Source organism: Scyliorhinus canicula, chromosome 3 (assembly GCF_902713615.1).
Source record: "Scyliorhinus canicula chromosome 3, sScyCan1.1, whole genome shotgun sequence".
Classification (NCBI taxonomy): domain Eukaryota; kingdom Metazoa; phylum Chordata; class Chondrichthyes; order Carcharhiniformes; family Scyliorhinidae; genus Scyliorhinus; species Scyliorhinus canicula.
The window spans coordinates 101363693-101391351 of record NC_052148.1 but is presented as its reverse complement, the minus strand read 5'-3'; the positions used below and the strand labels follow the sequence as shown (position 1 = coordinate 101391351).

At 43.7% G+C, this 27659-nt stretch overlaps 1 protein-coding gene across 2 annotated transcripts in view; it reads right to left on the bottom strand.

Moving 5' to 3' along the window:
* The window catches only part of LOC119962838 (zinc finger SWIM domain-containing protein 6), a 205320-nt gene that overhangs the window by 65123 nt on the left and 112538 nt on the right, over positions 1 to 27659 (bottom strand). For both annotated transcript variants that reach the window (XM_038790992.1, XM_038790993.1), the window contains exons 2-4: positions 15131 to 15487; positions 12981 to 13129; positions 7543 to 7693 (exon numbers count right to left, since the gene is read on the bottom strand). In XM_038790992.1, coding sequence (XP_038646920.1) covers positions 7543 to 7693; positions 12981 to 13129; positions 15131 to 15487 — 657 coding nt within the window. The remainder of the gene's footprint in view (positions 1 to 7542; positions 7694 to 12980; positions 13130 to 15130; positions 15488 to 27659) is intronic.

The following is a 27659-nucleotide window of genomic DNA, read 5'->3' as shown; positions in this document are numbered from 1 at the left end:
TCCTACGAAAAGGAGACAAGGACGTACCAACAACCGCCACAACAGACACTACTGGAAGACCTACTGGACGCAAGTATCCTAGAGAAAGGGAACTGTAGCGACAGGTATGACCGACTGGTAGAAAGGGACGACACCGTACTGGACGCAACAAGAATGAAATGGGAGGACGACCTGGGGATGGAGATAGGGGGGTGACTCTGGAGCGAAGCACTGCATAGGGTCAACTCCACCTCCACGTGCGCAAGGCTCAGCCTGACGCAACTAAAAGTGGTACATAGAGCCCACTTAACGAGAAACCGTATGAGTAGGTTCTTCCTGGAGGTGGAGGACAGATGTGAACGGTGCCAAAGAGGCCCGGCCAACCACACCCACATGTTCTGGTCTTGCCCCAGACTTGTGGATTACTGGACAGCCTTCTTCGAGGCTATGTCCAAAGTGGTGGAGCCATGCCCGATAGTGGCGGTCTTCGGGGTTTCAGACCAGCCAGATCTATTCCTGGGGAGGAGGGCGGACGCCCTTGCCTTTGCCTCCCTGATCGCCCGCCGTAGAATCCTGTTTGGCTGGCGGTCAGCAGCACCGCCCAGAGCTGCAGACTGGCTGTCCGACCTCGCGGAATCTCTCCAAATGGAGAAAATCAAATTCGCCATCCGAGGGTCAGACGACGGCTTCCATAGAACGTGGGAGCCATTCATGCAATTGTTCCGGGACCTGTTTGCGGCCAACGAACAAGAGGAAGAATAGTCGGGTGGCCAAGAATCAGGGGAAAATGGACGGGAATCGGGGGAAGGTAGCCGGGTGTGGGGGGGGGGGGGGTGGGTTACGGGTTCGTTATGGGGGTTTGATGGCAAGCTAAGGCCCAAAACCAAACTATAAATAAATGCCTATAAACATGTGCCTCGGCCATATTGGGGAATGTAAAATATGTATGCCGGCTAAAGGGGGCGGCCACAATTGTTGTTATGAAGATGCTTACCTGTAAATATACATGTTAAATTTTTGTGTTTTCTTTTTTTCTCTCTAATAATTTGTAATTTGTCATATATAAAATATGAAAACTCAAAAAACATTTATAAAAAAAAATGTTACAGTTAAGACTTTGGTTAGGCCACATTTGGAATACTGCGTGCAGTTCTGGTCGCCACATTACCAGAAGGATGTGGATGCTTTAGAGAGGGTGCAGAGGAGGTTCACCAGGATGTTTCCTGGTATGGAGGGTGCTAGCTATGAAGAAAGGTGGAGTAGACTAGGATTGTTTTTGTTGGAAAGACGGAGGTTGAGAGGGGACCTGATTGAGGTCTACAAAATTATGAGAGGTATGGACAGGGTGGATAGCAACAAGCTTTTTCCAAGAGTGGGGGTGCCAATTACAAGGGGTCACGATTTAAAGGTGAGAGGGGGAAAGTTTAAGGGAGATGTGCGTGGAAAGTTTTTTTACGCAGAGGGTGGTGGGTGCCTGGAACGCTTTGCCAGCGGAGGTGGTAGAGGCTGGCACGACAGCATCATTTAAGATGTATCTAGACAGATATATGAACGGGCAACCACGCCCACATGTTCTGGTCTTGCCCCAGACTTGTGGAGTACTGGACAGCCTTCTTCGAGGCTATGTCCAAAGTGGTGGGGGTGAGGGTGGAGCCATGCCCGATAGTGGCGGTCTTCGGGGTTTCAGACCAGCCAGATCTATTCCTGGGGAGGAGGGCGGACGCCCTTGCCTTTGCCTCCCTGATCGCCCGCCGTAGAATCCTGTTTGGCTGGCGGTCAGCAGCACCGCCCAGAGCTGCGGACTGGCTGTCCGACCTCTCGGAATCTCTCCAAATGGAGAAAATCAAATTTGCCATCCGAGGGTCGGACGACGGCTTCCACAGAACGTGGGAGCCATTCATGCAACTGTTCCGGGACCTATTTGTGGCCAATGTACAAGAGGAAGAATAGTCGGGGGAAGGTAGCGGGAGGGGGGGGGGCTACAGGTTCGTTACGGGGGTTCGATGGCTAGCTAAGGCCCAAAACCAAGCTAAATAAACATGTTGGGGGGGGGGGGGGGGGGGGGGGGCAGTTACTACTACGAAGATGCTTACCTGTAAATATGTATGTTAATTTTTGCGTGTTTGTTTTTTTTTTTGTTTCTCTCTCCTAACAATTTGTAATTTGTTCAATATAAAATACGAAAACTGAATAAAAACATTTATAAAAAAAAAGATATATGAACGGGTGGGGAACAGACGGAAGTAGATCCTTGGAAAATAGGCGACAGGTTTAGATAAAGGATCTGGATTGGCGCAGGCTGGGAGGGCCGAAGGGCCTGTTCCTGTGCTGTAATTTTCTTTGTTCTTTGATTAAGAGGGACTGGAAAAGGGGGAAGCAATTACTGAATAACATTCAAGTTGATATTTCTCAAAAGGAAGTGCTGTGGCTGGTAGGATTGTTGCTATATTTTATTTTGTCCCATCTTTTCAGGTGGTTTTGGTTTTGTTGGTCAGGTCACTAGGAACGCCACTTGGATCTTTTAAGGTGCACCTCACTGGGGTCAGATGAGGCCTTGGTTTAATGTCTCATCTCAGAAGAAACATTAACATTTTAATATCATTTGACCAGTTGAAGGGGATTCCTCAATTGAGGAAACTTGTTTCACAGCTTTAAGCAGGTGAAGGGGAGATAATCACATTTTGTAAAAACTAAATAAAAACCTACGTGGATTTTGAGGTTTGAAAAGTTGGCCAGACCTGGTCTGAAAGGCAAGGAACTCATTGAATTATTACAGCTTGACCAGTTTCATCTGTTCTGGTCACTGTAAAACTCCTGTACAGTTCTTGAAAACTATTCGCTATCTAGGTTCATTGGCACTGACTCGCTGAAGGAGATGATCCAAGTGATTCTTGGTCATGGGCAAAATGTTTGGTGTGCCCGTCTAAATACCTCAATAATTTGTGCATCTTTCTTTATCTTCCTTAAAGTAAAACCCCTCTTGCCAAATATGTGTTTCCAGTTGCTCTCGGTTGGGATTCCCTTGTCTTGCAGCATCCAGTGAAGTTTGGATGACTGGCAGCCTGCTCCTGTCAAATGAATATACTGTACAGAGCTACCAACATGACCAAACTCACTCAGTTCCAATAGCAGTTTGCCTTTGTGTAACAATACAAAGTAATGACCAGGGTACACTTCCTCATGTCTGGGGTCTATTGACAAATTGATTTCTAACAAACATTATTCACATTCTAAATTTGACCAATGCTTGTCCCGAGTGCTTTGCTTGCAGATCATTTGGATCTCTAGCTCCGTTATTTTAAAGTTAAGCCGGAAAAGAACAAGTTACCTCCCAACTGAAAGGATGGGGGGTATTTACTGATCATCAAGCTAGGCCAATGATTTGATTATTATTTGACAGGCAATAGAATAACCATATCAAAGCTAGTTAATCAGAATCATAACCATTATGCCCAATGCCAAAACAGGAAGTGGGTGCCATTTCCACTCTCACTTTTTGCCGCTCACAGGCGATTCCAATTAAAATTGAAGTGCCGGCGGCGTGACTGGGAGACACACGTGTGATCACACAGTGGGAGAATATTTTCAGTGAGGAACTTTGCTATCAGCTGACAATGCAGCAGGTACAGGTGGGCTATAGGGAGAGAGAGTCTCCTGGTCAAACATGAAGGCTCTATATCACAGTCACAACTTTCCGGCCCAACTCCATTGATATTAACATACAACTCAGTGAACACAAATGTAGCATGGGTATTTTTTTTTTTAGTGAATTTCAATAGGTAAGTTTTTCACATTTGATTGGTTTCAATTTATTCATGTGTACATTATTGTTATTTATTGACACTAGCTCAGGCAGCAAGGTAAATGTACTGGCATGCTGCATGGTTGGCACACATTGGTGGTGACAGGGAGTTTCCTTTATTGTGGAAGAAACAATGTTGTATTTTTTTTTATCACTCTTAATTGAATGTTCATGTTAATGTCCTGTGTTGTATTTGCTACTCTCTGGGACATGGCTGAACTTGCAGACTGATCTCCCTTCTACACACTGTAAAGGACATTGTCCGAGAGTAAAGGTAACATCGCCACAATCCCAGATGATCATAGGCTGCTTTCCCCTTTGAAGGGGAGAGCCGACTGGTGGTGATTTAACCAGAGTTTCACCACACCTCAACCTATACGGGAATTGAACCCACGTTGCTGGCCTTACTCTGCATCATGAACCGAGTGAGCCAAACCGGCCCTCCAGAGTAATCTCAGTTGGAATAATTGAAATGCTGCGGGTGAATCTAAAGTCCTGTAAGGACTATGCCAGTCAACACCCTGAGTGGGACACACATTTGGACAGTACTTTAGGCCCCTCATTCTCTGACCCGTCCCACCACATCCAGGATACCAGGTCCTTCCCACTTTAATTCCTCAATTGTTGTTCTCTCTTGGGGATCCCACTCTTCCACTCCTCCATTCGCCTACTTCATTACAGACTTTCCCATGCCACCCTCTATGGAAGCAGCCACTCTCGTCCATCCCCTTCCTTGTGTCATGGAGTTCAACAACAAAAACTGCTAATCTCAGCCACAACTGCTCAACGCTGATTGTTGCATGCCACCTTTAAATTAATGTGAACTGGGATTCCACAAGATTCCTGTGTCCTGCTGACTTTATCATGCAGGTAGGATGCAATCACAAATAAGTTTTAATAGCATGAATGTTTATAGCAGACAAATGTTTTATAAGTAGGATCTCAGCATGAGAAGGCAGGAGACTTGATCTACCACGATCATGTCAGTTCATCTTTAAATGTGAACCCACCATTTAGAAAGTGAAATTTCAGCTCCTGCCTAGTGTCCTCTCTTGCTGGCCCCATAAAATGCCCCCATTGTCACAGTACCTAGTATTGTATGCACTTTAAAAGCCAAACAAATTTATTTGAAATCCTTTTTTGAAAAGCAGACAATAAATCATGAAACATAACGGATGCATACATGGAAAAGATTAAGGGCGGGATTCTCCATTCTTGAGACTAAGTGTCGACGCCGAAGTAGAATTATTGGACTTTCACGACAGTAAAACTGGTGTCGAACCTGGACCCATGCAGCAACTGTGGAGGGGCTAGCACTGGCACCATGTGGAACACAATCCATTCCAACAAAATACAGTGGGGGATTCGCCGGGTTCATGATTGACACTCGGGAGGCTGGCAAGCTGCAGCCTCATACACACATTACAATCCCCACACAAACTCATCCCAGCCAACAAGATGGCACTGGTTGTGCTGGAGCGCACCCAGACAGCTGATGGGTCAGCTGGGGCCAGAGGGCACCTGGGGTGGGTGGGGGGGGGACACCTATATGACCCGTGGCCCTAAGTTCACAGTGGGCTGTCAGCGGCATGGGCAGCTGCATGGTTGCCTTTCTGGTTGCGGCAATGGTGTTCCTTGTCCATCCACCCCGACCCCAAAGACCACCTCCTGGCCATCCCCCACCAATCCCCCCAGCCAGCCAAACAACTGTCAGCAAACAATGGCGATGTTGGTCACTTTCCCTGCCCTCTCTCTCCCGCAGTAGCCACAACGCTATTTTCATGATTTTTAAAAGTACAAGTAAACCACGCCATCGGGAACACGGCCCATCGGAGATGGAGCATCGCGGAGAATACCAGGTCAGGCCACTAATGATATGCAAATAGCGTCTACAGTACGTGCATTCTGGACTGCATTGATGCCGCTGTCGAAGTGGCGGAGAATAGCCATTTGGCATCAAATGGGCAACACTCGCGATTTTAACACCGGAACCTATTCTCCACCCAATCATATTTCATGATTTTGGCGTCAGCCAACAGAGAATCCCGCCCTAAAACTGTAGAAACAGGAAACATGTACAAGTAGCTGCAATAAAACTTGAAAGCTCCAACTGGAGATGATCATATTTGAACTGTGTAACATCAAATAACTTGGGGATTAACCAAGGAATTGGTTACTTCACGGCAGTCACTTTTTGCTTTAAAATAGCTTTAATGAAATGGTACTTCAGTGGAACGTAACTACTTGAATCCTCATTTTACCTCATCCAAGCTCACCATTTTGGTATATCAGCTGGGAGGGGAAGAAGTCAACACAAGTAAGGGCTTCTTCCTTCCATCTGCTATTAGCTAGGAACATAAGAACAGGAGCAGGTTATTAGGCCCTCAAGCCTGTTCCACCATTCAACTGGGTCCAGGCTGACCTTCACCATTTAATCCATTTTCCTTGATATCCTTACCGAACAAAAAAACTATTGATCTGTGTTGAAGATTTCAATTGACCCGCCGATAACCATAACCTGTTCAGGAAGACGGTTTCAGATTTCCACTAATGGTTTGGTGAAGAAGTACTTCCGCATGTCATTCTGAAATGACCCAGATCTAAATTCAAGATTCCAATCCCTTGTTCCTGATTTCACCACAACGCATTCCCAATCTCATCCCTCAAGTCATTTTAAACACCTCAATTAGATGACCCCTTAACCACTCAAGGAAAGATAAATCAAGCTTATGAACCCATCCTCACACTGTAATCCTTTTCATACCCGGGAATCATTCTGGTCAGCGTGCACTGTACTCCCATCACGGCTCCTCAACTCCACCTCAAATTGAGATTAACCAACTCCGAAATGAGGTTCACCAACACGTGTGAAGCAGGAACATGACTATCAGGCGGCTTCAATTCTTTTGTAAATGATACCTGTTGCATCAGAACACGGATTTTAAAAGGCTGCAAACAAAAAGGCACCCTAGATTAGAAACGTAGTTCAGACCTGATGGAGCTCCCAAGTTCCTGAATATCTTTGAGAGGGCAGGCCAACAGCTGAAACAACTTTCTGCTTTTACTTCAAATTTCAAGTATTTTTAAACAGTATTTTCAAATCCTCCTGGGAACTTTTGTTGAAGGCTGCTCATCTCTATATAAAAAGTGACACTTTAAATCTGCAATATAACAAATGAGTGTGCTTCTTTCTCATATAAACCCATAATTCCAGGTCGCAGCTTTTCCAACAGTCACAGCAAGCACCACTGTGCAATGCTTTCCAACAGTAAAAAGGTAGAAAAAAGTTTTGAAGTTAACCATGTTTAAACAAAGCTTGCACATTTAACCCCATGAGGATCACAGTCAATTTCAGCTGAAAATATTTGAATGCAAGTAGCCAGATTTCTGCCCCCTCCCCCACCCCACCAACACACACACACACACACACACACACAAAGAATAGCGCAAGTGCAAAAACAAGCATTTTGCAGTATCACCATTTCCCTTTACAGACAGCATTCAGAATTCACAGTCCACTTTGTGGGCAATAGACATATAAAGATTGCTCGAGGGGTTTATTGAAAGCTTCATGCCATCAAGTTTCTTAGAGGCAGAATAAAGACTTTCACATTTCGCAGACCTAAATTTGAACTATTACGATATTTTAACAGGTTTCCCAACATGGCAGAAAATACAATGGTTACAAAACCCATGCCTCCACAACACAATCCCTTTTACAATTTAAATAACAACTTTCCTTTCACACAACTCTTATTTACCCAGTTCATCCCAGAGCTGTCTATACTTGTCAGTCATTGCCGTTCCTTGTTGCCTCCACAGAGAAAGACGGGGGTCAGCCATAAACTGTTCTGTAATTAATGTTAACATCCGAGCACCGTTTGAATCTCTCATCTTCAACATCTCCCGCACCTGCCAAACAGATAATTTATTAAAGCAGGAGCTGCAGACGTCATATGGACCATTTATTTATTCTCTTCCAAAGTATGCATTTGTTGAACATGCTTTTGGAGGTTCTTGTTTCCCCATCAATAATTGTAACAGGGACACTCTTCTGCATGAGCTGCTGGGGGAATCGACTCAGCAGTTTCAATCAAGAAAGCAAAAATGTCTACCAACATCAATTTCCTCATCCAATACTGTTTTGGTGGCCAAAATCATTCCAAACGAATGCCAAAGCGAAATGTGATCCTTGACCAGTTATTTCTTCAATAACATTGGTCACTTACATAACAATGGCTTCTCTCAGTTTTGCCTTGGCACAGCTACTATTGGTGTAATGCTGAGCCATGGATCCTTTCCCACCTAAATAATTTCCCTTTTAATTTGGGTTAATTGCCAAGATCACCAGATGCAAAGCAATCGTCCTATGCAAATGCATTTTATCATTAAAAAAAAAATCTGGCTCGGCAAAAAACTTGTGGTAATAGAAACGGCTGCTTGTAATTTATTAGGAGAAACACGACAATTTACAAGAACACCCAAACTACTGTGTGTACATTTTTGTGTACCTGCTTAAAAGACAGTGGGGGAAGCAAAAGGAGGAGTCCGCCAGCTAAACATTCCTCCGTTTTTGACTTTCCATGCATAGAATCCCTACAGTGCAGGAGAAAGCTATTCAGTTAATTGAGTCTGCACTGGCCCTAATTAACCCCCCCCCCCCCCCCCCCCCCATCCTCAACACCCCACCTAACCTGCACATCTTTGGTCACCAAGGGTCAATTTAGCGTGGCCAATCCATCTAACCTCCACATCTTTGGACTGTGGAAGGAAACCGGAGCACCCTGAGGAAACCCACGCAGACACAGGGAGAAAGTGCAAACTCCACACAGACAGTCACCCCAGGCCGGAATCGAATCCGGGTCCCTGGCGCTGTGAGGCAGCAGTGCTCATTACTGTGCCGCCCAATCACTGGCCACTGATCCCTGCCAGAAAGTGGAATGTGAAAGTGTTGAAAGTGAGATGAGCAATTACGATAAACAGAAAATTTTAGATGAATTATGATACTGGCGGGGTAGAGGGAGAAAATTGCAGAGACCCGAGAATTTATATATCTAGATTCCAATGACAGTGTATACCTGCCAGGGAACTGGGAGTGGTCAACATAGTAAGAGTGTTTAAAAAGGGACACAACTAATCTAGGTGTTTACAGGCCAGTTAGCTTAACATCCACCATTGGAAAAAAAAATGGGAGTCTTTAATCTAGGATGAAATTACCACATATTTACGTAGAGAGAAAATAGACCCATCAGCAGGGATTTCAAGCAGACAATCTTTCAAAATGATTTGAGAAAACATCAGATAAGTCAGGGGAACAATGTGATGGAAATAGTGTACACAAACATCAGGAAAACCTTTGACAGGGTAGCACATGGGAGATTACTAGAGAAGGTTACGTGGTTATGGAGTTAAGGGAGGAGAGAAAACTGGCTTAAAACTTGGTTAAGCAAAATAAAGGAGTTGAGGACAGCTTCTTTCAAGAGAGAGGTTGCAAGTGGTGCGGGTATCCCTTGGGAATTCACTTCTGTTCAATAGACGGATTAATGATTTGGATATAGTCCTGGAGAAAGTTTTGCCAAAATATGTAGATAATGCTAGAATTGGAGGTGCAGTCCAGTCGTAAGACCAAAGGGAAGTGCAAAGGGATTTCGATGAAATGGGAGCTAAAAAGGTGGCAGTTGAAATTGAACGTTGAAGTTGGAAGTTGAAATAAGTATGAAATGAAGCATTTTGGTTAAAAAAAAAGTAGTTAGTCAATTTAAGTAGACTTGGTGCTGTGTAAGAACAGCAACTTGAAGGGGCCAACAGAATATTAAAGGCTGTACACCATGTACACCCTGTGCATTGCTCTCCAGCTCACAGGAGGCAAGCACATTGTGAGAGTACCCAGCAGTTCCAGCTTTACCAGATTGGTAAATAGCCAGAAGACAAAGCCTAGGTAGAGGCCTGCCTTTGCAGCAGCTCTCTTGGAGATGGCTGCCATGGAAAATGTTGGGGGATTAAGAAAATCATTCAAGTTCATCCTCCCTCTTGCCCGCCATCCCTCATTGGCCACCTGGGGGATAAGGGCAATGAAACGTTAATAGAATTGTAGACTTTATCTCCTGAGGTACAGAATATAAAATGCAAGACATAACTAATGAGCTCATGTTAAACCTTAATGAATTCTGTAGCTAGAATAGTGCACAGTGTTGTGCTGCAGCACTGTAGCAAAGATAGTAAAGTTTTAAAGACGGTTCAGTACAGATTCACCAGGATGTTGCTGGATATGAAGAAATCAACATATAAAAAGAGACTCGAGAAGTTTTAAAAAAAAATTAAACAGAGAGATTACAGAATGATACAAGAAGCTTTTGGAATTATGAAAAGGATGGGACACGACAGATAGGGACTGCTTCCAACAGTTGAGTGGTCTAACAGGAGGCACAGTGGACACAAGATTACAAGTAAGAAGTTGCACAACACCAGGTTCAAGCCCAACAGGTTTATTTGAAATTGCAAGCTTTTGGATCAGGTGAAATGACGTGACTTTAACCTGGTTGTGAGGACTTCTTACAGTGCCCACCTCAGTCCAGCACCGGCATCTCCACATCAAAATTAAAAGTAACAGCTTTTGAACATTTGTGAAGTTTTTTTTGCTGAGAAGTCAGATTTTTCCCCGTCTCTCCAGTTGAGTGGGCTATAAAAGCAGCAGAGAAACACTTCAGGCCGACGCCCCAACAGTCACACCTCCACGCACTTTTACCGGAGGCAGCATTAGAGGGCTGTTGGCTCCCTACCTCGCAGCGGCAGGAAGTCAATTAAGGGAGGTGGTTGGGTAATTAAGCTGCATTTTCGGTGCCATTTTCCTGCAGGTATCAGAGACCCTGTGCATTGCTCTCCGACTCACAGGAGGCAAGCACATCGTGAGACTACCCAGCAGCTCCAGCTTTACCAGATTGGTAAATAGCCAGAAAACAAAGCCTAGGTAGAGGCCTGCCTTTGCAGCAGACCTCTTGGAGATGGCTGCCGTGGAAAATGTTGGGGGATTAAGAAAATCATTCAATTTCTTCCTCCCTCTCGCTGTGGTGCTCATGCTTGCACCTCATCCCCGTCTCTGCATTGCAGCCGCAGTGACAGCTGTCAGCCTCCCTCATGTGCTGGCTCCTGAATGGCCCTCTTGCCCGCCATCCCTAATTGGCCACCTCATGTAAAATTAAGCCAGTGGACACTGCGTGGGATTGGGAGCCGGGAATGGTCGCAACGATGGTGTCCCAACACTCTCAGCAAAATACAGAGGCTATGGAATTCATTTCCAGTATTAGTGGTTGAAGCATAAACAATGGTGGATGAAGGAAGCAGATTGAAGGGACATGAAAGTAGGGCAGTTAAATGAGATTAATACTATTTCTTATCCAGACATGGACAATTTGGGCAAATGACCATTTCTCTGCTGTAAATTCTATGTATGCATCAGATGAGCTGCATAGTTCCCATAGTCAATTTAGACTTGCACGCACGCGAAGAATTTCAACCAGGCAAAATACTAGAGGACAGCTGTTGTCTCTACCCCAGGACTTTGAGAAGAGGGAAACATATAGGGTACACCATATATGTAAACTGATTTGAATGAGAAGCATGTTACTTTTAAAATATTTTTATTTTTTTTAAATTTATTTTTTTTAAAAAGGCATCTTTTCCTACTTTCCAACCCAGAAGGTGGGCTAGCGACCACCATGGAAGCCAAGGGTCTGCCAATCAAAAGCTAAGAGGTTATCTTGTAGCTTCCCTTCTCCTGTGGGGCCAGCGTTGGTACTTCCCCACACCAGCCAGCTGAGAGAGAGAGCACAGCATACGAGTGGGCCCAGGGGAAAATTGCATTGCTAATTCAAACTCCACCATTCCAATGTGCTGCATCAGCACACTAGCTAAGCAATTTCTGATGCCTTAAATCGGTGAAAGAATTCACAATGTACCGAGTTTAACAAAACGTTACAGCTGTGGAGAAGACTATTTTAACAGGGGTACAAGCATGGCAGGCTTCAATTTTTACTTTGCAATTTATAACTTTTCCGATTAGATATTTTTCCTCTAAAAAGAAAGATTCAAAAAGCATCGTCAAATGCAAAGGCCAATTCAACGATCTGATGTTACTGGCTAACCATTATGTTCATAAAGAACAAGAGACAGATTTCTTAAAATGATAAATTGGTTGTGGTGTTATGGCTCTCGCTCGGATCTGCACTTATTTGAACATGGCTCATTGCTAGGATTGCAAAATTGGGATATTTACTTTGCAGTCTTTGAATACAGTTGTAAAAAAATACAACCAAGGAAGTTATGACATCATTTATACTGAAGAAATTTACGAAAAGTCTAGACTTTACATTTAAATTAAGTCACAATGTGCATGGAAATACCTGATCCAATTTAAGCTGTACCATACGATTATAATGTAATATAATATTCAACAACCCCATGCTACAGTGTAGGTGCATTAAAAAGGTGAAATTCATGCCAAATGGGCTAATGAAGCTTTAAGATAAGCTATTCACTTCCAAATAAATTAGCACTGTAAAGACCAAAAGATATTTTCAATGAAAATAATAAGGGGGTCAGTTAGCTTAGTTGGCTGGATTGTGATGCAGAGCGACGGGTTCAATTCCTGTACCAGCTGAGGTCATTCATGAAGGCCCTGCCTTCTCAACTTCGCCCCTTGCCTGAGGTCTGGTGACCCTCAGGTTAATTCACCACCAGTCAGCTCTGAAAGGGGAGTGCAGCCTATGGCCCTCTGGGACTGTGGCGACATTTACATTTACAATCAAGAGCTATTTTTTTTTCATAAAACAGTCTGAAACTCAATAAACGCTCGCCTTTATATAGACCACAACATTTTAAAGAAACCATCCCCACAGGATCTACACATTGGTGCACTTCAAATAAGCTAAATCTGTTTTTAATATAAATTCACATTTTCAACTGATTTTAAATTCAAATCCAATGATACTGCTTCAAGGCAGCTTTAAGGTAAAATTATTTTAAAAACAAATCAACACATTAATTTGGGGACGATTGCTATTTTAGGCTCATTTGATATTACTTTTTGGCTTAGTTATTTGTACTGTTTGATTTAATTTTTGTGTATTGTCAGTTTAGGTATTGATCCAAGGCTCGCAGACCATACATACACATCAGTAAGAGACAAGTTAAAAATCCATACCTTTGCAAACAACAAGTTCAGCTGTTTTCCAGATCCATGGTAACCACCCTGGGAGAGGAAGAGTTTAACCTGTTCCTGGACCTGTTCCTCATCCAAATGCCAACAATTTTCATCATCAATGCTGGCTCCTGCTGTTGGGTCAGGGGCACCTTCATCCAAAGAAGAAAACTTTTAGTTGTATCAAATTAAATTCAGTTTCGAACATTAAAGGAGTAAAATAAATATATGTGGGGGTGACGGGGGTGGGGATAGGGTAAATATTGACCCAGTAATTAGAGTACTGATGTGTTGGACTGTTTACCCAGAGGTCTGCCCTCTGTGTAAAGTGTGCAAAAAAGAGTGCAACAGGTTATCTGGATGGTTATGTATTTTACAAATGGAAATCAAGAGCGTGATTCAACAGCCTCATCGCGCCTGACTTGGGTGATGCGAGAAGCCCTTCGAATCTCGCGAGAGCTGAATCTCGCTCTCACTGGGAGAGATCCAGATCAGCATATTTAAATGAACCATTAGGCTCATTTAAATATGCTTCGCCAGATTCCCCTGCCGCCCAAGAACTAATGGCCTCCCCAGCAAGACCTCGACTGGGCGTTGTTTAGTACTGATCCACACAAACATGGATCATGTGTAACGAAACCTTGGGGCATTCCCCAGGACATTGGAGACTCCTGGTGGTGGGACACGGCAGGTGGCTCCCTGGCTCTCCCTTTGGCAGAGGTGCCTGGGTGGCATTGCCAGGGTGCCGGTGTGGCATTGCCAGAGTACCCAGGTGCTGGGATGGCACTGCCAGGGTCTGAACCTGAAGGGATCAATGCCCATAAAGGGGGGGGGGGGGCGCGGATGGGGAGGCCTTAAAACGTGGGGGCCCTCCACGATCAAATAGTGGGATGTCCACATTTGGGACGGGGTGGTTAATGCCCATTTGTGCAGGGGTGGCATTGCCCATTGGGGGGCAGGTAGGAAACAAAAGCTCACAGAGATCAGGGCACTCTTTCAAAGTGGCGACCTGATCTTGGAGGAGTCATTCTTGCCTGCGAGTTCAGCTCCCTTGAAAAAATGTTGAAATGAGCTTGACCGGGGGGGGGGGCTCTCCCAAAAATGACTAGTGTGGTGGAATAGCAGCATGGATATCACCCAAAAAGCCAGCGAGAAATACCCTGCCAAATTCGCCCAAAATGACGTTTCGGTTCAATTCCACCCCTTATTTAGGGACAGAAAGGGACCATTTACACCCTGCAGATCACACCTAAAACAACTCAATTGTTCTGGTGGAAAGATAAAGCACTCAAAAAGAGACAGAAGGGACAATGGAGGAGCAAAAATATATTTTGTTTTACCTTCAATAGCTTCACATTCCTGAAAAGTAAATATAGCAAAATGCCAAAAACCACAAGAATGCTGCAGGCAACTAGCAGAAGGCCTTCGGAAAAATGTCACAGATAGACCTCATCCCAGCCTTGGTCTATTCAGCTGATCAATGGCCACCAGAACAGAGGCCTACAGTCAGGGACTATCGGCAATTTATTTTGGCACTTTTCTAAAGGTCGTACAGTTAATGCAATCATGATAACTGCCAAGGACAAAATAAAACTGTAGGAACTGGAAGGATGGGAGAGGAATATAACTGCCAAAAATAAAAGTTGCAAGAGAAAAATTAGCCAGAAGGAAAAAAGAATCTTGACTGCTAAAATCTGAATGGCTAAAGAAAACCTGATGGGGAAAAGGAGAAAGCCATGAGGAATAAGCACGCTGAAACGTAGGATACATTCATGTATACAAATCTCATCATATCAGCAAACCCTCTGGCTGTGCAAACTATTTTACCACAATGAAAAAACAAATGCCACCCAAATACTCACCCAGACAGTTCATCAAATCAAATCAAGATATGTCAAAGAAGTTCACAAAATCCAACCATGGAGGCTTTCTACAGATATATTTGACTAAACTATATTTCAGTGACAGACCATCCTGACAGACCATACTTGATTTAGGGCTGCCTGGTCAATACTCTTTGAGATATCCGATTCAGTTTTAATAAATACTGAAAAATGCACTTAAAAAGTTCATATTAGTATATTAGAAAAAACAAGTTTCAACCCAATAAAAAGAAAAAGAAAATCAATGCCAGGTCAACGTGCTGAACCTACCATGTACTTGATTGATTTCAGAGTTCAGGGAGAGGATTTCATCGGCTAGTTTTTGGGCAGTAGGCAGAACTTCTGTATGATGTACGGTGATCAAATACTGAACAAATTTCTGCAATTGGTCTCGGTTCATCTGAAAAAGTGTCTCTGAAATGGGAAGATGCAACTTGACCTGATCAGGCTTCCGAATCCGGTACAATGAGAGTGCTACAACGTGCGCGCAATAAAATATGTCTTTGTTTCCGCAGCCACAGGTCACTGAGGTAATTTTGCAACGATCAAAACTGATAGCAACGTTGCAAACAGTTTCTGGTTCCGACTGCGTGGCAGGTTCAGTTACTGTCCCGCTTAAGTGGAATCCTGCAAAGGAAAGAGGAAAGCATTTATCAATAATGAAATAAACAAATCTGTCACCTTGCCGAGCATCTTATCTTCCAGCCGGACGTTGCGACTACATCACAACATGGAGAAACACAAGTTGCAATATGAAAACAAGTATTTCAACACTTGAAGCACAATCATGGAAAAGACGGAAAAAAGCCATTGATCTGTTTTTGAGACACTGAGTTGATCGTTTTAATCACATTGGAAGGAAGGAAAACCCTCCAAGCAGCTTCAGCAGTCAAGAACTGTAAAATTCTGCCTTTTATAGCAATTTTTTAGCCAACCAAAATTATTTACCAAGCAAGTTAAACCAGTCCACAGCCATGGCTGCACATCCTCAATTCAGCCCACGGCTGTGGAAACCAGGCAGGAATGAGATGCTGCAGCTGGTCAACGGGGTGGGAGTTCTCTGCTGTCCGCCACCACCACCCAAAAAGTCACACTTCTTACAAACCAGATTCTTGAAGCACAATAGTATTACATTGTTCCGAAGCAAACAGCATGTGTTAAACGTAATCTTATAATTAGGGAATAGAGCCAAAAAATAAATCTAAAAAGTTTCTTCATAGGAACAAACTTGACCAGAAGCTTTAATATCTCACTATTTTTTTCCTTTAGTTTTTTTATTAAAAAGAGTGGAGGGGTAAGAAAGGCAAAAAGACAGAATTATGAAAAGTACCCTTCCTTTCAAAAAAAGTGTTTGAGAAATAAATCACCAAACCAAGGCATTTATTTACAACTAATCCTTCAACATTTTTGATCACTTGCCACAGTGATTGTAAAACTGGAAATACAGAACATTTCAAGCAAGCTCGAGCAAAATCTATGGAGTCGTTTCTCCCATCTATGAAATTAGCCACGGTTACATTAGCAAAAATAAAAGGTAAACTGAAAGTTGCATTACACCTGGTATTCAAAGGATTAAACCAACATTGGTTTAAATAGCTTAAATCTACTTTGTCGTATTAATTTTCTTGGCAGTGCTGCAATACAATTAATGCAGATCTTCAGGAACAAAAGCCATGTGCTGTTGAGATTTAACATACACAACTACTGGAGACTGCAGTCAAGTGAATCACCAGAAATAAAGGCAAAAAAGTACCAACTTCAAGGCATACCATTTTAAAGCAAGTCCTCATATTTTAATCAATCTTAGCATCTGGCAGTTCTAGGAATATATTAAGACAAATATAAAAGCAAAATTTGAATTTTTAGTCAGTAGTGTGAAGACACTGACGGTGAACTTGATCCTCCTACATGTCATGACCCAGAACACAAGGGGGTGCCAATGCCCACCTATTTTCAAGTTTTCTCTCACTATCTATTAATCCATCATCATGCTATGAATTCCCAGATACTTAAACTAAAACTGTAAAAGAGAACCACGCTGTCCTTCACTTCTGTATCTTTGCTCAATTTCACCTCAGCCTGAACTGATGAACATCTCAGTTTGCTAGCTGCTGGACCTTGCAACTTCCTCACTCCGGTTAGGTACAAGTCCACATACAGTGCAGGTCCTTCATTCAAGTGCAGGTCCTTCATTCAAGTGTAAGCTTCTATTGCATTAAGATATCACAGCTATGAAAAAATAAAACTATATAGTGCTCCTTAGCTATTCAACTGAGCATGTTCAAATACAGATTCAGGTTCCTCAAATATTGGAAAAATCCATTCCTAGATCTAGACAACATTCAGGCTTGGTCTGAGAAGTGGCAAGTAATATTTGTGCCACAAAAGTGCCAGGCAATGACCATCTCCAAGAAGAGAGTATCTAACCAGCTCTCCTTGACATTCAATTGCATTGCCAATGCTGAATCCCCCACTATCAACATCCATGGGGTTATCATCGACTAGAAAATGAACTAGCCATATAAATACAGTGCCTACAAAAGAGGTCAGAGACCTGGAATTCTGTGACGAAAAACTCACCTCCTAACTCCTCAAAGCCGGTTCACCATCTACAAGGCACAAATCAAATGTGATGGAATATTCTCCACTTGCCTGGATGAATGCAGCTCCCAACAACGCTCAGAAGCTCAACATCATGCAGGATAAAGCAGCCCACTTTGATTGACACCCCATCCACCACCACAGTGGCAGCAGTTTGTGCCATCTACAAGAGGCCCAGCAGCAACTCATCAAGGCGCCTGCAACAGCACCTTCCAAACCTGTGACTTATACGGCCCAGAAGAACAAGGGGAGGAAGAACATGGGAACACCACCACCTGCAAACTCCCATGTAAGTCATGCACCGTCCTGACTTGGAACTATATCTCCATTCCTTCACGGTCACTGGGTTAAGATTCTGGAATTTCTTACAGCACTGTAGGTGTACCACCTATACTAGGTGGACTGCAGCAGTTCAAGAAGGTCACTGACCACCACCTTCAAGCAACAGCTGGTGACATTGGCAGCGACATCTGGATCCCACAGAGGAATTTTTAAAAACTGCCTCTTGGCTGGGGTAGTTTTTTGGCTTATTTTTAAAGCAAAAAAGCCAGAAGCCAAGGCTCCAGTTGTGTTTATTTCACATATACGTAGAGATGACACACCAGCGGCTGTGTGCGTGTTTGCGTGCAGGAGCTTTACTCGATGCTTAAAACTGCTTTCCTACAGTTTAGTTTCTCCTTTTCAGTTATATCCTGGCTTAACTAATCACACACTGATTATGTGCATCTGTTCTCTAACAGCAAACAATCGAACACAACAGCTCTCATTTGCCATTCCTTCTTGGAAGCATAGATGGGGGAAAGACTGAAATCAGGAACAAAAACATGCAGATGCCCGAAGATAAAATCAGGCTGGTACAGTACCAGGCCCCTCCTTTTCCCTGCTCAGGGCATCAAGGACAAACTGATCCATTTTCCAACATTGTCCTTGCACGAATGGCTATCTGGGTACGGTTGGAATAAGACATTATCCATGGAACTGCATCTCAGCTCAAGTCAAGAAAATACTTCAGGAAAGAGGGCGGCATTAAAGATGAATGACACCATCAGGGTTTTCAGCACAAAAAATAATGTGAAATTCAGTTTGGCAGATATTGGGGTTAAGGCATATTGTTGAGCTGAATGGGAGATAATCATATGCATCTTATCAGACTTTTAGTGGCAAAGCTGCAGCCAGGCATTTATGAAATCAAAACCTTAAAAGCCCAGATCGCACTGGACAAGTACGATTTTAAATATACAAAGTAAGGCTTTGCTTCCTGTACCGCTGTTCCTTCATACTTTCCACTCACTAATTATTTGCATCTCCCTCACAGAGCTCTTTGCTTTCCTATTCTCTCTCTCTCCTCTCTCTGAACCCCCAGCTCTCAATCACAGAATTGTTACAGTACAGAGGCCATTTGGTTCATTGCATCTGCACCGGCTCTCCAAACGAGCATCGTGGCTTAGTGCCATTCCCCTGCACCTCTGTACATTAAGTAACCATCTAACGCCCACTTGAATGCATTGATTGAACCTGCCTCCACTACACTTTCATTCCAGATCCAAACCACTCGTTGCCTGAAATAGTTTTTTCTCACATCACATTTGCTTCTTTTGCAAACCACCCTATTTTTCTTGATCCTTTTACGAGCGGGAATATTTTCTCCCAATGTACTCTATCCAGTCCCCTCATGATTTTGAACTTCTCTATCAAATTTTTTTTTTTAAAGTCTATTTCTCACCAAGGAGAATAATCCCACCTCTTTAATCTATCCTCATAACTGAAGTTTCTCAGCCCTGGAACAGCCTCTTCTGCACTCTCTCCAATGCATTCACATCCTTCGGGTAGTGTAGCGCCCAGAACTGTACACCGTATTCCCTTTATCTTGTCCTCTTATGCTCCTATTAATAAAGCCCAGAATACTATATTCTTTATTAATTGCTCTCAGCATCTGTCCTGCCACCTTCAATGATCGGTACACACATAATCCAGGTTCCTCCATTTCCTTATTGTCTCTCCACGTTCTTCCTACCAAAATGTATCACCTCTCCGCATTGAAGTTACGTCTGCCGAGTCCACCAAATTGACCATGTCCTTCTGAAGTTATACATCATTCTCTTCACAGTTTACAATACTTTCAACTTTTGTGTAATGCGCCAACTTTGAAATTGCCCTTGCACACCAATACCTAGATCATTAATACATTACAGAAAAAGCAAGGATCTCTATAATGTCCCCAGGGAAGTCCATTACATACCTTAGTTCAGCCCAAAAAATATCCATTGACCATTACTCTCTGCTTCCTATTATTCAGCTAATTTTGTATCCACATTGCTACTGCCCCCATTATTCCATGACTATAGCTTTTCTCACAAGTCTGTTGCTTGGCACTGCATCAAATGCCTCTTGAAAGTCCATGTACACCACATCAACAGCATCACCCTCATCGACCCTTTCTGTTACCGCCTCAAAAAACTCCAGCAAGTTAGTTAAATATGATTTCTCCTTTAGAAATCCAGGCTGGCTCTTCCAAATCAGCCCACATTTTTCTTTGTGATTACTAATTCTATCCCGAATAATTGTTAATCTTCCCAATTTCTTTTCTTGGGACTTCTATATCTCGGGTTTGTGTAAATGAAACACAAAGTAATGAATCCCACTTTGCATAGCTAATTTATTTCACTCGGTATTTAACTGTGAGGGACATCTGTAAATAAGTCAGATGCTGTCACCAATTTCAAGATATCCTAATCAAAGAAAGCGGGGAGGCTAGAGGTTCAACCACACTGGTCTATAAATGGTGTCTGGATGTTTGTAGTGCCTCTTTCTTTTCATTTAACTTTTTCAGCGAGAAAGCAAAATCAAGTGACATACATCAAGACATCACATTTTTTGATACAGAGACAGATGACTGAATAAAGAAGACCTCCATGTAGCAGCATTCCATAGGAAGTAGAAAGCAAAACACTGAGGGCACTTTTTACGTCATCCAATTCAAGATGCCCAGATAATTAGGAAATCAAAAAGGTTTGCTCGTTTACCACAGCAAACCACATCAAATCCAACAACTGCAAAAGTCATTAAAATGTGATAACTAAAATACCACAGGAAAAATGAGGCAACATAGGACAGGCCATCACTCAATTTGATGCAATCCCAAATTTATCAGAGGCAATGATTTCTTGAGTCCATGTACTAAATTTTATTAAAAGCCAGAGACTTCTCAATGTAATCTGAACACATGTTCACATTTTCAGTCCTTCTGCAGCAGAAGCAAATTATTGAAAATAATATTCAAAGTTCACTTTTTCCCCCAGTATGGCACGTAGAGTATGGCAGTAAAAAGAAACATACACACAATAAAACACTTCAATTGAAGTCCAAAATAGCTTTTGTATTGAATAATATTACGAGCGAGCAAACAAAAACATTATTTAATATTTATCAATTAAGTAATTGCACCTGACGCAACAATGTCTTGATCCAGATAGTCTGGAAAACACCCCCACCCCCCTCAGAATTGCAAACCCGGATATCACAAATTTGGGTATATTTCTGGCAAATATCCGCTTCTGGGACATCAATCTGCAGAACCCTCTACCATTCATTAGACTGAGATGACAAGAAGTTGGGCCCCTAATGGGCATTTCACCTCCACTCAGTAGAGCACCAATCTCCTCAATTCCTCTGAAAGGAGTTATTTTGCCCTCTTAGTTGTGGCCCACAATGGAGCTCTGCAACAGATAACAGAATCCTGGTACATATACAATGTCTCAAATCCAGTGATGTCCAAAAACCAGACATTTCCTTAAGCTGCCATGAATTTTCATCAATTTATTAAAATAACTTACCAACCTGTGGAGGTCCTGCTGGCCACTTATCTGCTTTGCATGTCTGTTTTTTTTCTCATGCTCAGAATAGCCTGAGCAACCCTTAACCTAACCCAAATCACCCACACCAAAAACCAGCACTGACTCAGTCCCGAAGTTGCCCGTTTTGAGGCACTGTCCATATGTACTTACTGCACAGAAAGGTTTTTCAGCCGGTCGTGTCCAGGTCAGTGCTTAATGGGCATCTTATCTAGTACCAGCTTCCTGCAGGTTTCTTACTCTGGTTTAGTGGATGTGTATTGATTTTCTATGTTAGATTTACAGTTCACGCATAATACACTGTAGTAATCTATTAGTGCATGGCTACCCTGTCCTAGAAGCCAGCTCTTGCTCTCAGATAATACCTTGCTTACAAAACGGGAAGCACCAGCACAAAAATAAATGTTTACTTCAATGGCATGAAGACCAAGAAAACACTGAATAATATCTGCGCACTTGTTTGCAGCTTCATAAAATACGTATGTATCGTTCTGCTGAGGTCACCCTCAATTAGATGGAGGTTTACATGCAGCTTTAGTATGAAACATTCCCGATGGCTGCCCCCTTCCCGATTATATATGGCAAGCGTGAAGGCAGTATTTCCATTTTCATCCTTTGCTTATCAGTGAAACCACAAAGCAAAAGAAATAATCTTGAACAAGTGGTGTAGAGGAAAATGTAACAAGGATAACTGCATTCCTTGTCAAATCCAAAACTCACCTGCAGTTATAAAGCTAAATAATACAGCTGCTGCTACTGCAGCATCTAGAGATTCACCTTGCCAATGGTCTTGAATGTTGCTAGAAGAACAGTGAAAGGCAGCTTCCCAAAGCCAGATAAAATCGGCAACAGAAAAAAAGTGTCAGTGAAATATAAAGAGGATTTTAAAAAGTGTGTTATGTATTTACTTGCCCTGTTTATAGCCCAGGGTGTAAACATGCAATCAAATGGATAACTACAAAAACAGTGTGGTGATAGTCCATATGCTGCTAGACTGTAAAATAATTTTCTCTTTCACCTCACTCAGCTCTAAAGCTGTGCATCGTCCATAGATGATTAGGGAAGTATCCTGTGGGAGATTTGCACCAACACCACTCTCAGACAGCCAGCAGTATGGTCAAGTGACAGCCGCAAGTTTTCTTTCCACTTTTTGTCACTGCGCCATAGATCAAGGACACAACAGTAGGAATAATTTTAGTGACAGAAAACCCGCAAGTGTTTATCAAGATCTGGACCATTTACAGCAGGTGAAGGAAACCAACAGAAGTATCAAAATCCATAATGATGTGCTGTGCATGAATATTTGCAATAACAGCTCCAACCAGACACTGTTTGAGATTATTACTCACCACAAAAAAGTGAATAATTCAGGACGAGCATCCATAAGGACAACAAATGAGAACTCTTACGCCACTGGGTCCCTCACCATGAAACAACATGCGATTGCTCCACACAACTACCAATAGCCCAGAACTTCAGCTAATGATGAACCTAAGCACACAATGTGAAGGGTGGGGTGAAGCCAATAAACAGAACTTCACTGCAACTAGAGGGCAAGCCTCAATCACGGTGACACCAAGATTCTCAACAGCATAACAGCATCACAATCAAGTTAAGTGATGTTCACACATGTGGATGTTTGCCATCCAGCAACAGTCACTGGATAATGATCAGGAGCTTGAGCCTGGATGGATTTTCCCCTTTCCATGTCAACCAAGTGTACTGTAGCCAATTGTCGCCCTTCCTCACCCTCAAACTAACCGCTGGCCAAGCTTAGCTAACAGCACAAACATTCCTGGTTGATGCAAATCAAACCGACTTGTTTACACACACATACCTGCCTAGACAAAGACCTGAATCGTTGCAATCTTCCAACGGAGGATCCTGCAGAACTCAGTCAAGTGCAGGAATCATAGAATTTACAGTGCAGAATGAGGCCATTCGGCCTATCGAGTCTGCACTGGCTCTTGGAAAGAGCACCCTACTTAAGCCCACATCTCCACCCTATCCCCGCAACCCAGTAACCCCACCTAACCTTTTTGGACACCAAGGGCAATATAGCATAGCCAATCCATCTAACCTACACATCTTTGGACTGCAGGAGGAAACCAGAGGAAACCCACGCAGACACGAGGAGAACATGCAGACTCCGTACAGACAAGCCGGGAATCAAACCTAGGACCCCGCAGCTGTGAAACAACAGTGCTAACCACTGCGCTAACTTGCAGTGAAGGAACAGTGCCGCTGCAGTCCCTCTGGTGTAGGTTCACCCACTGTGTTGTTAGGGAGGGAGATCCGGGATTTTGACCCAGCAACAGTGAAGGAATGGCGATATATGTCTCCAAGTCAGAGTGGCGAGTGACTTGGAGGGGAACCTCCAGGTGGTGGGACTCCCAGGAATCTGCTGCTCTTGTCCTTCCAGATGGTAATGGTCATGGGTTTGGAAGGTGCTTTCTAAGGAACCTTGGCAAGTTACTGCAATGCATGATGTAGATGGTACACATGGCTGCCACTGTTAGTCGGTAGTGGAGAGTTTGAATGTTTGTGAAAGGGGGAGTAATCAAGCGGGCTGCTTTGTCCTGGATGGTTGAGTTTCTAGAGTGTTGTTGGAGCTGCACACATCCAGGCAAGTGGAAGATATTCCATTACACCCTTGACTTGTGCCTTGAATATGGTGAACAGGCTTTGGGGGGGTCAGGAGGTGAGTTACTCACTGTAGGAATCCTAGCCTTTGACCTGCCTGGGAGCCACCGTATTAATAGCTGGCTTTTAAAGCAGACCAAGGCAGGCCAGCAGCACAGCTGAATTCCTGTACCAGCCTCCCCGAACAGGCGGCGGAATATGGCGACTCGGGGCTTTTCACAGTAACTTCATTTGAAGCCTAATTGTGACATTAAGTGATTTCCATTTCATTTTTTCATTGCAGTTGAGTTTCTGGTCAATGGTAATCCCCAGGATAGTGATTGTGATGGTTTCAGCGATGGTAATGCCATTAAATGTCATGGGGCAATGGTTAGATCCTCTCTTGCAGGAGATGGACATTGCCTGGCACTTGTGTGACGCGAATGTGACTTGCCATGTAAACCCAAGCCTGAATATTGTCCCGGTCTTGCTGCATATGGACATGGACTGTTTCATTATCTGCGTCATCGCAAATAGTGCTCAGCATGTATCCCCACTTCTGACCTTATGATGGAAGGAAGGTTATTGATGAACCAGCTGAAGATGTTTGGGCCTAGGACACTGCCTTGAGGAACTCCTGAAGTGATACCCTGGAGCGGAGATGCTTTACCTCCAACTGCCACAACCACAGAATCACAGAATTTAGGTTTCCTTGCCCATGTTTAACCGGAGACTTCATGGGTCAATGTTGAGGACTCCCAGGGCAACTCTCTCTGGTGTCTGGGACATTGTCTGCAAGGTATGATTCTGTGAGTATGACTATGTTAGGCTGTTGCTCGACTATTCTGTGAGCCAGCTCTCCCAGCCTCCAGATGTTAATAAGAAGGCCTTTGCAGGGCTGGGTTTGCCGCTGTCGTTTCCAGCGCCTGGATCAACGATGGGTGGTCCATCTGGTTTCATTTCTTTTTTGTATTTTCGTACAGGTTGACTACAACGGAGTGGCTTGCTAGGCTATTTCAGAGGGCAGCTATGGGTCTGGAGTCACATGCAAGTCAGACCAGCTAAGGATTTCCTTCCCTAAAGGACATTAGTGAACCAGATGGGGTTTTACGACCATCAACAGTGGTTTCATGGTCATCAATAGACTTTTAATTTGAGATATTTTATTGAGTTTAAGTTCTACCACCTGCCGTGGTGGGATTCAAAGCTGGGTACCCAGATCATTATCCTGTGTCCCTGGATTAGTAGTACAGTGACAGTACCACCACCTCCCCTATATCAATACCACTGCATCAATTTTAGAAATATAAAAATGGCGTGCAATAGAACATAGAACAGTACAGCACAGAACAGGCCAAATTTTAATTTTCTCTGCTTCAATTCTGAAAACATCAAGTTCGATTGGATTACATGTCCACAGGTAGCATCTGATCTCCAGTATTCTGCCCAGAGATTGTTCTTAATTAAACCCAAGTAGACTATTCAATCGAAGCATCACAGGCGAGTCAGATTCCATCCTCACCTAACTTGCACTTTCCATAATTATTAGATGCAGATGCCCTGACAGCACAATAAGTATTCCACATCCAAATGTTGCAACACCTGGACAGTATTCAGACTTGGGCTGATGGTGGCAAGTAATATTCATGCCACAGAAAAGTGCCACACAAGGAAATCTCCAACAAGAGAGAAACAATCATCTCCCCATGACATCCAAATGGCATTGCCATCACTGAATCTCCACTATCAACCTCCTGGGGGAATCTACAAGGCACAAGTCAGGATAGGTGATGGAATGCTCCCCCAACTGCCCAAGATGAGTGCAGTTCCAACAACACTCAACACCATCCAGGACAAAGTAGGCCACTTGATTGGCACCTTTTTCACCACCTTTCACTCCACCACTGACCAACAATGGCAGCAGTGTCCACCATCCCTACAAAATGTACTGCAGCAACTCACCACGGCTACTTTGACAACACCTTCCAAACCAGGACCTCTACCATCGAGAAGGACAATAGTAGCAGTCAAGTGGGAACACCACCACCTTCAAGGACTACTCCTCCACAGAACATCCCAACTTGGAAATACATCGCCGTTCCTTCATCGCCGCTGCATCAAAATCCTGCAACACTCTCCCTAACGTAATGTGGGTGTACCTACAACACATGGGCAGCAGTGGTTCAAGGCAACAGCTCACTGCCACCTTCTGAAGGGCAAATAAAGATGGGCAATAAATTGACCTAGCTGGAGACATCCAATAAAAATCCCAAGAAAGAAAAAGTTCCAAGGGATGTAAAATCTGCTGCAGATGAAAATTCTCACTAAGATTTCCAATAACAGGAATTCCCACCTACAGCTGAATATCACCCCATGGAAGGCAACAGGAGATAAACGCAGTTCCAATTTTAAAAGAGTTCATGATCACAACCTTCAAGAATAACTCTCCTCTCCTCCCCCCCCCCTCCCCTCCCCTCCCCTCCTCCCCCCCCCCCCTCTCCTCTTCCCCCCCCCTTCCTCCCCCCCCCCCCCCCCCCCCCCCCCCCCCCCCCCCCGAGCACTTTATGACATATGTGTCACTCTTCCTGACCTGCTCCTATTTACAAATGGCTGGATAGTACTTCTTCAGGATTGTTCATTTCTTCCACAGTGGTTGACACTCTCACGTGGGCAGCACGGTAGAATAGTGGTTAGCACAAATGCTTCACAGCTCCAAGGTCCCAGGTTCGAATCCCAGCTTGGGTCACTGTCTGTGTGGAGTCTGCACGTTCTCCCAGTGTGTGCGTGGGTTTCCTCCGGGTGCTCCGGTTTCCTCCCACAATCCAAAGATGTGCGGGTAAGGTGAAATGGCCATGATAAATTGCCCTCAAGAGTCCAAATTGCCTTTAGTGTTAGGTGGGGTTACTGGGTTATGGGGATAGGGTGGAGGCATGGGCTTGGGTAGGGTGCTCTTTCCAAGAGCCGGTACAGACTCGATGGGCCGAATGGCCTCCTTCGGCACTGTAAATTCTATGAAATCCATAACAGGTGTCCGTTCACATGATGGTTTGATAATACCTCTGCTGTTTTCATGCCAGAGCAGGTTCACCATACCTAGGAAGACTTCTGCAGAACAGCAATAATATCGGGTACAAAAATATTATGGCATTAAAAAGTGTTTTCAACGAAAAAGGTGCCCCACCTTCCTGCCAAACCGCCCCCCCCCCTGCCCCCGCCACCCCCGAATCCTCCACGTCCACCTACTCAACATGCAGTACAAAACCACTGAGCCATGTAACAATGACAAGCCTTGAAATGCACTTAAAATAACAACCATGAAAAAACTGGCTTTGTTAAAAAAAACTGCTCTTGCAACCCTATAAAAGTATCAGTCATTATAATATCAAGAACAGCTTTTCCTGACTTCACATGGCTCGTTGGCCAAACAAACATTCAAACATTGAAAGAAACAGTTCAACGAAATAATAACTTATTACAACTTCCTAAAATGTCAATCAATCAAAGCAAACACTACACTCCATTTCCACCTGTGGAAACGCAGCCCTGTTGAGCAAATCCATTACAGAATCTTAGAGCTCAGCCAAACATTGATAACATTCATCTGTAAATTGTATCAACAGAAACAGATGGCCTGACATTGGTCTGGAGATCCTCACCTTGGCAATGGAACCAGCCAGGTCAGGAGTGCTATCCTCACCTTTAACCTGCGCCAATGCATTTGCTGG